This window comes from Chelonia mydas, chromosome 3, assembly GCF_015237465.2.
Source record: "Chelonia mydas isolate rCheMyd1 chromosome 3, rCheMyd1.pri.v2, whole genome shotgun sequence".
In the NCBI taxonomy this organism is placed as follows: Eukaryota; Metazoa; Chordata; order Testudines; family Cheloniidae; genus Chelonia; species Chelonia mydas.
The window spans coordinates 287468-300822 of record NC_057851.1 but is presented as its reverse complement, the minus strand read 5'-3'; the positions used below and the strand labels follow the sequence as shown (position 1 = coordinate 300822).

The following is a 13355-nucleotide window of genomic DNA, read 5'->3' as shown; positions in this document are numbered from 1 at the left end:
AGTAGTGGGCGTAGCTCTTTTATCATTCAGGAAGGGCAGGGATCCATTGCACAGGTTGTGGCTCTAATATTTTTCTGGGCTTCCTGGACTTCAGCTAGTGTGATGGGGAGGGTGGATGGATAATAGGATCTAGTTGGGGTTTTCTTGCCCAGTTATCTGTAACCTGGGCCTTTCTCTGTGCTGCCCCTGTCCAGCTAGCGTCCACACACATGTGCACATACACACCCCCTGTCAGGGTTCCCTCCCCACTCTGAACTCTAGGGTACAGATATGGGGACCCACATGAAAGACCCCCTAAGCTTATTTCTACCAGCTTAGGTTAAAAACTTCCCAAGGCACAAATCCTTCCTTGTCCTTGGATGAGTACTGCTGCCACCACCAAGTGAGTTAGACAAAGATTCAGGAAAAGGACCACTTGGAGTTCCTGTTTCCCCAGAATATTCCCCCAAGCCCCTTCACCCCCTTTCCTGGGGAGGCTTAAGAATAATCTACCAACCAGATAGGTAAACAAGGTAAGCACAGACCAGACCCTTCGGTTTTTAGGACACTAAAAAACAATTAGATTCTTAAAAAACAGAACTTTATTATAAAGAAAAAAAGTAAAAAGCACCTCTGTAAAATTAGGATGGAAGGTAATTTTACAGGGTAATAAGACTTACAACACAGAGGATTCCCCCCTAGGCACAACTTTAAAGTTACAAAAAACAGGGATAAACCTCCCTCTTAGCACAGGGAAAGTTTACAAGCTAAAACAAAAGATAATGTAACACATTCCTTGCTATTACTTACTATTTTTGTAATATTAGATATATCATTTCAGTAGGAGCTGGATTACTTGCTTGGTCTCTCTCTGTCTTGGAGAGAACACACACAGAGCACAAAAACAAAGCCTCTTCCTTCCCCCCCCCCCATTTGAAAGTATCTTCTTTTCCCATTGGTCCTTCTGGTCAGGTGCCAACTAGGTTAATTGAACTGATTAACCCCTTACAGGTAAGGGGATTCTGTACCTCTGGCCAAGAGGGATTTTATATTACTGCATACGTAAAGGTTGTTACCCTTCCCTTTATATTTATGACACGCCCCCCCAAATCACAGATGGTGCGGGACAGCCTGTTCCACACTGGTTGTGATTTCTTCCTGGAGCTCTAGGAGAAAACAGAGTTAATAAGACACATGCACCTTTAGATATACTGTATAAAAACGAACAATATTTTTCACATTTTAAGGACGATTTTAACCAGTTGATTCTGGGAAACGTCCATGGGAGAGTGCATCAGCCACTTTGTTAGAAGCTCCTGAAACGTGTTGTATTTCAAAATCAAAATTTTGGAGAGCTAAGTTCCACAAAGAAGTTTTTTATTACTGTCCTTGACAGTATGAAGCCACTTTAGCGCAGCATGGTCAGTTTGCAGGTGGAAACGCTGCCCCCAAACCTATGGGCATAGCTTTTTGAGAGCATACACAATGGCGTAACATTCCTTTTCGCTGATTGACCAGTTGTCTTTCCCTCTCAGCTTTTTGCTGAGAAACACGACAGGATGGAATTTTTGATCGGGTCCTTCCTGCATTAAAACTGCTCCCACACCACGCTTGGATGCATCTGTGGTTACTAGGAAAGGTTTGTTAAAATCTTTAACAAAATGGCTGTAGTGCGGTACAAATTGCCTGTAATATCTGGCCAAGCCTAAGAAGGATTGGAACTGTTTCTTTGACTTTGGGACAGGCCAGTTTTGGATAGCATCCACTTTGGCCTGTAGGGGGGTTGATGGTTCCTTGACCCACCTGGTGTCCAAGGTAAGTCACTCTGTTTAGGCATATTTGACACCTTTTAACCTTAACAGTTAGTCCTGCCTCCCTTATGCGCTGAAAGACTTTTTCAGATGCTTCAGGTGTTTTGCCCATGAATCAGAAAATATGGCCACATCATTAAGGTAGGTGACTGCAGATTTTCCCAATCCCACTAGGAGACTGTCTACAAGTTTCTGGAAGGTGGCGGGTGCATTCCGCAGCCCGAAAGGGAGCACATTAAATTCATACAGCCCGACCTGTGTGGTGAAGGCTGACCTTTCCTTGGTGGATTCATCTAGCGGTACCTGCCAGTACCCCTTGGTTAAGTCCAAGGTAGACATGAACTGGGCACATCCCAGTTTCTCCAGTAGCTCATCGGTGCGTAGCATTGGATAGTTGTCTGGGCGAGTTGCAGCATTTAGCTTACGGTAGACCATGCAAAAGCGTATCTCCCCATCTGGTTTGGGAACTAAAACTGCTGGAGATGCCCATGCACTGTTAGAGGGGCACATTACACCCATCTGTAGCATGTCCTGGATCTCCCATTCTATAGCCGTTTTGGCTTGAGGAGACACCCGGGAAGGTTGGGCTTTAATTGGGCGAGCATTACCTGTGTCAATGGAGTGGTATGCCCGTTCGGTCTGTCCTGGGGTGGCGGAGAACATCGGCGTGAAGCTAGCGCACAGCTCCTTGATCTGCTGTTGCTGCCTACATCCGAGGGTCATAGAGAGATTCACCTCTTCCACGCCACCGTTACTTTTTCCTGCATAGTAGACACCTTTAGGCCATTCAGCGTCCTCTCCTCCCTGGGCTGTAAACTGACAAACCTTTAATTCTTTGGAATAAAAGGGCTTTAGAGAATTAACATGGTACGCTTTAGGGTTTAGGTGGGGGATGCTATGAGATAGTTAGCTGCTCCCAGGCGCTCTTGGACCGTAAATGGCCCTTGCCATGACGCTTCCATCTTATGGGCCTGGAGCACCTTCAAGACCATGACCTGGTCCCCTACTTTGAAGGAACGCTCTCTGGCATGTTTATCATACCAGGCCTTTTGCTCTTCCTGAGCATCTGTTAGGTTTTCTTTAGCAAGGGCTAAAGAGTCTCAGAGGGTGTTTTGTAGGTTGTTTACAAAGTTTCAAATGTTAGTTCCTGGAGAAGGCGTAAACCCCTCCCATTGCTGCTTCACCAACTGTAATGGCCCCTTAACCTTGCGGCCATACACATTTTCAAATGGTGAAAACCCTAAACTGGGATGTGGTACAGCTCTGTAGACAAAGAGCAACTGCTGTAACACTAGGTCCCAATGGTTGGAGTGCTCATTTACGAATTTACGTATCATGGCCCCCAAAGTTTCATTAAACTTCTCCACCATGCCATTTGTTTGATGGTGGTAAGGAGTGGCAACCGAGTGATTTACCCCATGAGCTTCCCAAAGGCTTTCCATAGTTCCTGCCAGGAAATTAGTTCCTGCATCTGTGAGGATGTCGGAGGGCCAACCTACCCTGGCAAAAATGTCTGCTAGTGCCTGGCACACACTTTTAGCCCTGGTGTTGCTTAGAGCTACTGCTTCCGGCCATCGGGTGGCAAAATCCATGAAAGTCAGTATGTCCTGCTTTCCCCTGGGAAGGACCCAGAATATCCACAGCTACTCGCTGAAATGGAACCTCAATGATGGGGAGTGGCTGGAGAGGGGCTTTGACCTGGCCTTGGGGTTTTCCCACTCTTTGGCACACCTCACAAGACCGGACATAGGTAGAAACATTCTTGCCCATTCCCTCCCAATGGAAGGACTTCCCCAAACGGTCTTTGGTCCTGTTCACCCAGCATGGCCACTAGGATGATCGTGGGCTAAGCTCAAGAGCTTTACCTGGTACTTAGTTGGAACTACCTATGGTCTTTGAGGATGCCAGTCTTTCTGGTGCCCACCTGAAAGAGTTTCCTTGCATAAAAGTCCTCTTTCTACAACAATCCGGGATCGAGTAGAAGAGCTGAGAGGCGGTGGGTTGCTCCGTGCCACCGTCCAAGCTCCCTGGAGGCTTTTATCTGCTTCCTGCTTGGCCTGGAACTGTTCCCTTGATGCTGGAGACCTCAGTTCCTCACTGGATGGTGGACCTGGGCTTGGTCCCTCAGGAAGCGATGTGGGGGATGGGGCTGGTTCCGGGGACAGTGACCCAATCTCCACAGGTGCACTTGGTTGGGGTTCAGGCTCCGGCTGAGCTTCTTGTGCAGGTTTAGCTGCTGCTACCAAGGCGGGCTCGGTGGGGCCCTCTGGTGTTGGGGTTGAGACGGGGTTGCAAGCGCTGGACTCAGTGCTGGCAATGGTTTTGGTGCTGGTTGCTCCGCCGGTTCTGGTTCTGGGCCTGGCTCTGGCTGGGTCTCTGTGACTGGGTCCACTACTGCTGTCGCAGATGTTTGCCTGGGGGTCCAGTTCCACCACCTCAATCTGGGTTTCTGGTATCACAGACTGGGCCCTTGTCAAAGGCTCAGGAACACAGCTAGGCATGACAGCTTGCTTAGCCTGGCTGCAGGTGACCATTCCCACCCTCTTGGCTAGTTTTATGTTGTTGGCCAAGTCTTCCCCCAGCAGCATGGGAATGGGATAATCATCATAGACTGCAAAAGTCCACATTCCTGACCAGCCCTTGTACTGGACAGGCAACTTGGCTGTAGGCAAGTCAAAAGAGTTTGACTTGAAGGGTTGAATCGTCACTTGGGCCTCTAGGCTGATGAATTTGGGGTCCACTAGGGATTGATGGATAGCTGACACCTGTGTTCCAGTGTCCCTCCATGCGATAACCTTCTTCCCACCCACACTCAGTTTCCCTTCGTTCTGAGGGTATCTGGGAGGCATCTGGGCCTGAGGACCTTTGGTGTGACCCCAGTGCAATGAACTGCAATCTGTTGGGGTTCTTGGGGCAGTTGGCCTTTACATGCCCCAGCTTGTTACATTTAAAACATCGCCCAGCTGACTGGTCAATGGGGCAAGGTGGGTTGCTGGAGAATGGTGTGGTGGGACAATAAGGTGTCTGGGGTTTTCCTTGGGGTGTAGTTGGGGCCTTGGTGGTAGGATGTGGTCTCGGGGTGTCCCTTCTGATATTCGCCCAAACTGCGACCAGGGTTGTTCCTCTCTGCTACCTCCATCTGTTTTGTTCTGATTTGCCCCGCCTTTCTGACAGTCTGGGACTGCTCGTATTGTTCAGCATAAGAAGCAAGACTTTCTGCTGAGTCCATTTTCTTATCCCATAAACAATGTTTTACATCATCATTGGTCATAGTCAGGAACTGCTCCTGGACAACCAAATCACATATTCCTTTAAAGCTGGTTACATCCCTTCCTTTGATCCATTTATCTAACAGATCCTTTATCTGGTTTACATAAGCCACATTACTTAGTCCAGCCCCTCTCTTAAGGGCTCTAAATTTCACTCTGTAAGTTTCAGGTGTAATTTGAAATTGCTTCAAAACCAAATCCTTGAATTTACCATAGACAGAAGCATCCTCAATAGGCATTTTGTTGAATATGTTCAGAGCTCTTCCAGTCAATTTTGCTACCAATGTGGTCATCCTGTGATCTTCAGGAATTGCATGGAGAGTGCACAGTCTTTCAAAGGTGATGAAATATTCAGCAGTATCACTGGATTCATCATACTGTGGACATAGTCGCTCCCATTTGTGGATTTTTGGGGAGGTGCAGCCAACTGCTGAAGGGTTTTGTCCTTTTAACTTTATCACCTCCAGTTCATGCTTCCTCTCTCTTTCCCCCTCCTCCTGAGCATGCTGCCTCTCTTTTTACTTCTCCTCCCTAGCAGCTTTTTCTCTGGCCACTTGTGCATCAGTCTCCATCTGTTTTAATTCCAGTTGTCTTTCATGTTCCTTCTTCCTTTCTTCAGCTTCAAATCTTGCTAAATCTAGTTTCTTTTGGACATCACTTTCTGTCATCCTAACCTCCCTGTGCTTAGCCTGCCTAACCCAAGAGCTGGAAAGAAAAAAAAACCTAGCTTGTGAATTCCCTTGCTGTAGCTTAAATACTCTGCCCTGAGGCAGAGAAGAAAGAGGAAAAAAACCCCAAAACCTCCAGCTGCTCTCAGTGTAAAAAAAAAGTGTCCTTTTAAAACAACAACAACAACAAACCTCCCTGACTTCAAGCAAGTAAAAGAAAAAAATATTTTCTTTTTAAAATCCTAAGGTCTGTGCTTCTGGTTCAGAATGATCCCACCGTGCTGCCACCATGTCAGGGTTCCCTTCCCACTCTGAACTCTAGGGTACAGATGTGGGGACCCGCATGAAAGACCCCCTAAGCTTATTTCTACCAGCTTAAGTTAAAAACTTCCCAAGGCACAAATCCTTCCTTGTCCTTGGATGAGTACTGCTGCCACCACCAAATGAGTTAGACAAAGATTCAGGAAAAGGACCACTTGGAGTTCCTGTTTCCCCAAAATATTCCCCCAAGTCCCTTCACCCCCTTTCCTGGGGAGGCTTAAGAATAATCTACCAACCAAATAGGTAAACAAGATGAGCACAGACGAGACTCTTGGGTTTTTAGGACACTAAAAAACAATTAGATTCCTAAAAAACAGAACTTTATTATAAAGAAAAAAAAAGCACCTCTGTAAAATTAGGGTGGAAGGTAATTTTACAGGGTAATAAGACTTAAAACACAGAGGATTCCCCCCCTAGGCACAACTTTAAAGTTACAAAAAACAGGGATAAACCTCCCTCTTAGCATAGGGAAAATTCACAAGCTAAAACAAAAGATAATGTAACGCATTCCTTGATATTACTTACTATTTTTGTAATATTAGATGTATCATTTCAGTAGGAGCTGGATTACTTGCTTGGTCTCTCTCTCTGTCTTGGAGAGAACACACACAGAGCACAAAAACAAAGCCTCTCCCCCCCCCCTTTTTATATTACTGCATACGTAAAGGTTGTTACCCTTCCCTTTTATATTTATGACACCCCCATTCACCCAACCCTGGCTGGGGCTGTCATCTCTGATGTCATACACAACTCTGAGTTTGCCCATCCCCCAGCCAAGCCATGTAGATTTGGAGCAGACAGGAGCCAGCCTTGCTTCCCAGCCATTCTGGCTGTCGTAGTCCTCTTCTCAGTGTTACTTACCACTGGTGCGCTCCCACTCCCCCTGGTTCCCTGGCCTGCTCAGGATCAGTGTACAGGGCTCTGCAAATGCCGCTTCCTGAGCCTTATGAGAGCCACTCCAGCACCATTCCTGAGCTGCGCTGAAATGGAATCTGGTCTCTGTCCCTGCTCTGACTGGCATGCTCTCCCCACAGCGGTTCACGGGGCACTCCCAGGCCAGGTGCCTGGAGGGCCTGCTGCAGACCATATATGACCCTGAGGTGCTCTCAGATGACATTCGCAATACAGAGATCTCCAAACATATTGCAATAGCAACGGAGAAGAAGAAGGTAACAAGGCCCATGCCCTGTCTCTCCTCAGCACCCCACCTCATGGTGTCATGCACGGTGGGGCCCCAGCCCACTGGCTCCAGTCTGCTCAGATGTGCGTCTCGATGGGTCTGGTGCAAACTCTGGCACCTGTAACACCAGCACAGGGACATGCAGCAACAGCTTTCGAAGGCAGGAGACAGAATTTCAGGTGGTTGGTGTGGGGTGAAGATTGGGGGCCACCTTCCAAAAACCATCATGAGTGCTGGGGCTTCCCCTTGCAGAGGGGTGAGGCTCTCAAGAGGCACCAGCAGGCAGGTTTCCCCCTGGAAGGGGGGAGGCCACCCTAGATGCATTAAGTAGACAAGTGGGGTGCTGATGCCCCCAAATCCCTAGCAGGTGGTGCTCCCCTTAGCACCTGCACACCAGGGCCTGTGCAACTGGCTGACCTGGTGGGGAAATGAGCTGGTGAGCGCTCCCGCTGCCTATTCTGACGCTGTCTCCTCTTATCTCCCAGGTTGTCCCCACAGCCCTTCTGTGCCTGCTGCGGAACTGCTCAGTGCAGGAGGCTCAGCTGCGGCTTGACACCTCCCCATCCATCCGAGCAGCCATTGAGTCCTCTCTGAATGCTCCGGGGCGCAAACGGGGTGCAGACAAATCAGACTCCACAGGCAGGAGCGTGTAGGAGGCAGCATCCATCCACTAAGGGGACTATGTGGGGAGGGAAGGGCCTAGCATCATTAACTTCTGTACGGATCCAGCAGTGTGGGCTGTCTTCCAGGCAGGGAGAGAAGCCAACTCCCTGAACGAGAGCAGCAGCTGGGATCTGGTGAACACGAGCAGCACCTGCCTAGATGGGAGGCCGAGCGCCATGGGCTCTCCTGTTAGCTCCTGGTGGGAGGTGGGAGTCTTGTGTTCTCTAGGAGCCTGAATTTCTTTGGAGGATCATGTGCTCCCCAGGGGTCTGGATTGCTCTGGGTGAGCTAATCTCTGATGGATGGGGTCTTGGGGGGTATCAGTTTACCCTGGGGAATCAGGGTGTGGGGTGCACTGTAATCCTTTGAGCAGGTCAGCTGTTCTCTCTGTTCTGGGGAGGAGGAAGAGTCACTCTGTGATATGAGCTCCTGAGGGAAGTTGTTCTGTAATCCGAGAGCATGTGGGGCGTTGTAGGTGTGGGGTCAGGTGGGGCTGGATGTTGTCACCTTGTGTTCTGTGATCTCCTGGGAGGTGGGAGGGCTGGGTCACCCTGTGAGCCCTGCAGGGGGGATGTGTGATTGGGGGTGGGGTCATGCTGTGATCTCTGCTGTTGTCTCTTCATTGCTTTTGTTTGTTCTTCTTCTTTTTTTAAATAAACTGTTCTGTTTGCCCAGCTGTCTGTGCTGTCAGCTCAGCTGTGAGGGGCTCATGGGCATCTCCCCAGCTTGTGCAAGACCAGAGCTGGCAGCAGAGGGGATGTGTGCCCACCCGTCCCAAACCGTACTGACTGCCAACAGCCCCCAGGGCCTGTCTGGCAGGGCCTAGGCACAGCCCCACCCTGCTAGTAGGGGCTGGAGGGGAAGGGGTGTCTGCATTGTGGCAGTTATTCACTGAGTGGCCGGAGGGCTAGGGCTGTCAAAAACCCTTGTATTTGTCCTGTGTCCAGCAGCTTCCACACACCCCCACCATGGCAAACTCCTTTGTTGCATTATCTCTGGAGGTGGGATGATGGATGTTGGAGCTGGAGGTTCGATGTGAGGAACTTGCCTTGCAACAGTCCTGTGTTCTAAAGCTGTGGGGGCACCCTTTGCCTTTGCTTTAGGCATCACATTACCAGGACACTGACAGACAGGAACTGTGGTGGGCATTGTCCTTGACTCTGTAATCGTCTCCCTCCTAGTGCTGTCACGCCATCCCTGCATCTCCAAACTCGGTTTGGCTGCACTCTGAGAAAAACAAGGTTATGGCGCAATTCTCAGGCAGCAGAACTGAGCTTTCTGGCCGGGCTGGGCAGTCAGTACATTCCTGGGCTTGTAGCCAGCATGGCATGGAATAACCTTTCCCCTTGCCGCAGGGCCTGCGGAGCCCCTGCTATGAGGGCAGCCTCCTCTTTAGCATTCGGCAACCTAGCATTCTGGCTGCTCTGCACCACCTGATCGGTACAGACTGAGGGCCAGAGCGTTGGCTGTAGCTAAGATTCATCTCTGCAATTCCCAACCCTGGGGCCTGCAGGCTGCTCTAGCTTATTCTGGATGCTAACATTCCCCAGGGGCAGAAACAGGCCAGCGTAGTAGCAGGGATCCTGGTCCCAGCCCACATTATCATGAAGCGGGGTTTGTTCTAACTGCTAAGTCAACTCCCACCCCCTCTGCTGACCTGATGGTCCTGTGGCTCCCTGGCCAGACTCTGCCAGCAGCAAGGCACAGAGCAGCCACCTCGTAGCCAGGCCTGGCCCACAGATGTCAAACCACTCAGGCCCAGCATGCACCTGCCGAGCCACGCACGTTACTGTTCATCACCATCATCATCATCATCATCATCACTTGGGTATGTTGGAGCGAGTGGGGTCAGGGTGAGGTGGAGGAGTGCTCAGGAACATGGAAGTGGGGGGAAATTGGGCCTGAGAGAGCATGTGGGGAGGGGGTGTTGGGCATTTGGGGGAGTCAGGGTGCATGAAGAGGCGGTGCTGGATGTGTGGCACTGGGGCAGCTGGGTATGTAAGAAGGAGTGAGGGCAGGCCTGGGGAAAGAGGATGGCAGGTCCCTGGGAGAGGCAGGCATGTGGAAGTGAGGGGGTAGGTGCATGGAGCTGGGAGGCGATTGGGCACATGGAGGTGGGTTAGGTGTGTAGGGGACAGAGGGATCGGGCACATGGAGGTAGGGGGTTGGGCATGTGGAGACTGGAGATCAGGCATGGGGTGAAGGAGAGATGGGTGCATGGAGGTTGGGGGGCTCAGGCAGGTGGGGGTTGGGTATGTGGGAGGTCACGCATGTAGAAGTGGAGGGTCAAGCCTGTAAAAGCAAGTGGGGTTGAGTGCTGAGTACGGTTGGGTGCATGGAAGTGGAGGGGGTTTATGCATGTGGAGGTGGAAGGGTTGGGTGTGGAGGGGGTTTGAGCACATGGAGGTGTGGGGGGGGGGTTGAGCAGGTGGAGGGTGTTGGGTGTGGGGGGGTTGAGCACGTGGAGGTGGAGGGGTTGGGTTTGTGTGGAGGGGGTTTGAGCACGTGGAGGTGGAGGGGTTGGGTTTGTGTGGAGGGGGTTTGAGCACGTGGAGGTGGAGGGGTTGGGTTTGTGTGGAGGGTGTTTGAGCACGTGGAGGTGGCGGGGTTGGGTGTGTGTGGGGGGGTTTGAGCACGTGGAGGTGGAGGGGTTGGGTGTGTGTGGAGGGGGTTTGAGCACGTGGAGGTGGAGGGGTTGGGTTTGTGTGGAGGGGGTTTGAGCACGTGGAGGTGGAGGGGTTGGGTGTGTGTGGGGGGGGGTTGAGCACGTGGAGGTGGAGGGGTTGGGTTTGTGTGGAGGGGGTTTGAGCACGTGGAGGTGGAGGGGTTGGGTGTGTGTGGAGGGGGTTTGAGCACGTGGAGGTGGAGGGGTTGGGTGTGTGTGTGTGGGGGTTTGAGCACGTGGAGGTGGAGGGGTTGGGTTTGTGTGGAGGGGGTTTGAGCACGTGGAGGTGGAGGGGTTGGGTTTGTGTGGAGGGGGTTTGAGCACGTGGAGCTGGAGGGGTTGGGTGTGTGTGGGGGGGTTTGAGCACGTGGAGGTGGAGGGGTTGGGTGTGTGTGGAGGGGGTTTGAGCACATGGAGGTGGAGGAGTTGGGTATGTGTGTTGGGGGGTTTGAGCACGTGGAGATGGAGGGGTTGGGTGTGGGGGGGGGTTGAGCACGTGGAGGTGGAGGGGTTGGGTGTGTGTTTGGAGGGGGTTTGAGCACGTGGAGGTGGAGGGGTTGGGTATGTGTGTTGGGGGGTTTGAGCACGTGGAGATGGAGGGGTTGGGTGTGGGGGGGGGATTTGAGCACGTGGAGCTGGAGGGGTTGGGTGTGGGGGGGGTTGAGCACGTGGAGGTGGAGGGGTTGGGTGTGGGGGTGGGGTTTGAGCACGTGGAGCTGGAGGGGTTGGGTGTGTGTGGGGGGTTTGAGCACGTGGAGGTGGAGGGGTTGGGTGTGTGTGGGGGGGTTTGAGCACGTGGAGGTGGAGGGGTTGGGTTTGTGTGGGGGGGTTTGAGCACGTGGAGGTGGAGGGGTTGGGTGTGGGGGGGGGGTTTGAGCACGTGGAGGTGGAGGGGTTGGGTGGGGTGGGGGTTGAGCACGTGGAGTTGGGGGGGGTTGAGCATGTGGAGGGGGTTGGGTGTGGGGGGGTTTGAGAATGTGGGGGTGTTGGGTGTGTGTGGAGGGGGGTTGAGCACGTGGAGGGTGGGGGGGTTGGGTGGGGAGGGGTTGAGCACGTGGAGCTGGAGGGGTTGGGTGTGTGTGTGGGGTTTGAGCACGTGGAGGTGGAGGGGTTGGGTGTGTGGGGGGGGGTTTGAGCACGTGGAGATGGAGGGGGTTGGGTGTGTGTGGGGGGGTTTGAGCACGTGGAGGTGGAGGGGTTGGGTTTGTGTGGAGGGGGTTTGAGCACGTGGAGGTGGAGGGGTTGGGTGTGTGGGGGGGGTTTGAGCACGTGGAGGTGGAGGGGTTGGGTGTGTGTGGGGGGGTTTGAGCACGTGGAGGTGGAGGGGTTGGGTGTGTGTGGGGGGGTTTGAGCACGTGGAGATGGAGGGGGTTGGGTGTGTGCGGGGGGGTTTGAGCACGTGGAGATGGAGGGGTTGGGTGTGTGCGGGGGGGTTTGAGCACGTGGAGGTGGAGGGGTTGGGTGTGTGTGGGGGGGTTTGAGCACGTGGAGGTGGAGGGGTTGGGTGTGTGTGGAGGGGGTTTGAGCACGTGGAGGTGGAGGGGTTGGGTTTGTGTGGAGGGGGTTTGAGCACGTGGAGGTGGAGGGGTTGGGTGTGTGTGGGGGGGGTTTGAGCACGTGGAGGTGGAGGGGTTGGGTTTGTGTGGAGGGGGTTTGAGCACGTGGAGGTGGAGGGGTTGGGTGTGGGGGGGGGTTGAGCACGTGGAGGTGGAGGGGTTGGGTGTGTGTTTGGAGGGGGTTTGAGCACGTGGAGGTGGAGGGGTTGGGTATGTGTGTTGGGGGGTTTGAGCACGTGGAGATGGAGGGGTTGGGTGTGGGGGGGGGATTTGAGCACGTGGAGCTGGAGGGGTTGGGTGTGGGGGGGGGTTGAGCACGTGGAGGTGGAGGGGTTGGGTGTGGGGGTGGGGTTTGAGCACGTGGAGCTGGAGGGGTTGGGTGTGTGGGGGGGGGTTTGAGCACGTGGAGGTGGAGGGGTTGGGTTTGTGTGGGGGGGTTTGAGCACGTGGAGGTGGAGGGGTTGGGTGTGGGGGGGGGGTTTGAGCACGTGGAGGTGGAGGGGTTGGGTGTGTGTGGGGGGGGTTGAGCACGTGGAGGTGGAGGGGTTGGGTGGGGTGGGGGTTGAGCACGTGGAGTTGGGGGGGGGTTGAGCATGTGGAGGGGGTTGGGTGTGGGGGGGTTTGAGAATGTGGGGGTGTTGGGTGTGTGTGGAGGGGGGTTGAGCACGTGGAGATGGAGGGGGTTGGGTGGGGAGGGGTTGAGCACGTGGAGCTGGAGGGGTTGGGTGTGTGTGTGGGGTTTGAGCACGTGGAGGTGGAGGGGTTGGGTGTGTGTGTGGGGTTTGAGCACGTGGAGGTGGAGGGGTTGGGTGTGTGGGGGGGGTTTGAGCACGTGGAGGTGGAGGGGTTGGGTGTGTGTGGGGGGGTTTGAGCACGTGGAGGTGGAGGGGTTGGGTTTGTGTGGAGGGGGTTTGAGCACGTGGAGGTGGAGGGGTTGGGTGTGTGTGGGGGGTTTGAGCACGTGGAGCTGGAGGGGTTGGGTGTGTGTGGGGGGGTTTGAGCACGTGGAGGTGGAGGGGTTGGGTGTGTGTGGGGGGGTTTGAGCACGTGGAGATGGAGGGGGTTGGGTGTGTGCGGGGGGGTTTGAGCACGTGGAGGTGGAGGGGTTGGGTGTGCGTGGGGGGGTTTGAGCACGTGGAGGTGGAGGGGTTGGGTGTGTGTGGGGGGGTTTGAGCACGTGGAGGTGGAGGGGTTGGGTGTGTGTGGGGGGGTTTGAGCACGTGGAGATGGAGGGGGTTGGGTG

General features: G+C 53.5%; 1 protein-coding gene across 1 annotated transcript in view; it reads left to right on the top strand.

The window, feature by feature from the left end:
* The window catches only part of GCKR (glucokinase regulator), a 41858-nt gene extending 33388 nt beyond the window's left edge, over window positions 1–8470 (top strand). The window contains exons 18-19 of the mRNA XM_007057506.3: window positions 7083–7217; window positions 7714–8470. Coding sequence (XP_007057568.2) covers window positions 7083–7217; window positions 7714–7881 — 303 coding nt within the window. The 3' untranslated portion in view covers window positions 7882–8470. The remainder of the gene's footprint in view (window positions 1–7082; window positions 7218–7713) is intronic.
* The last annotated feature ends 4885 nt before the right edge of the window (window positions 8471–13355 follow it).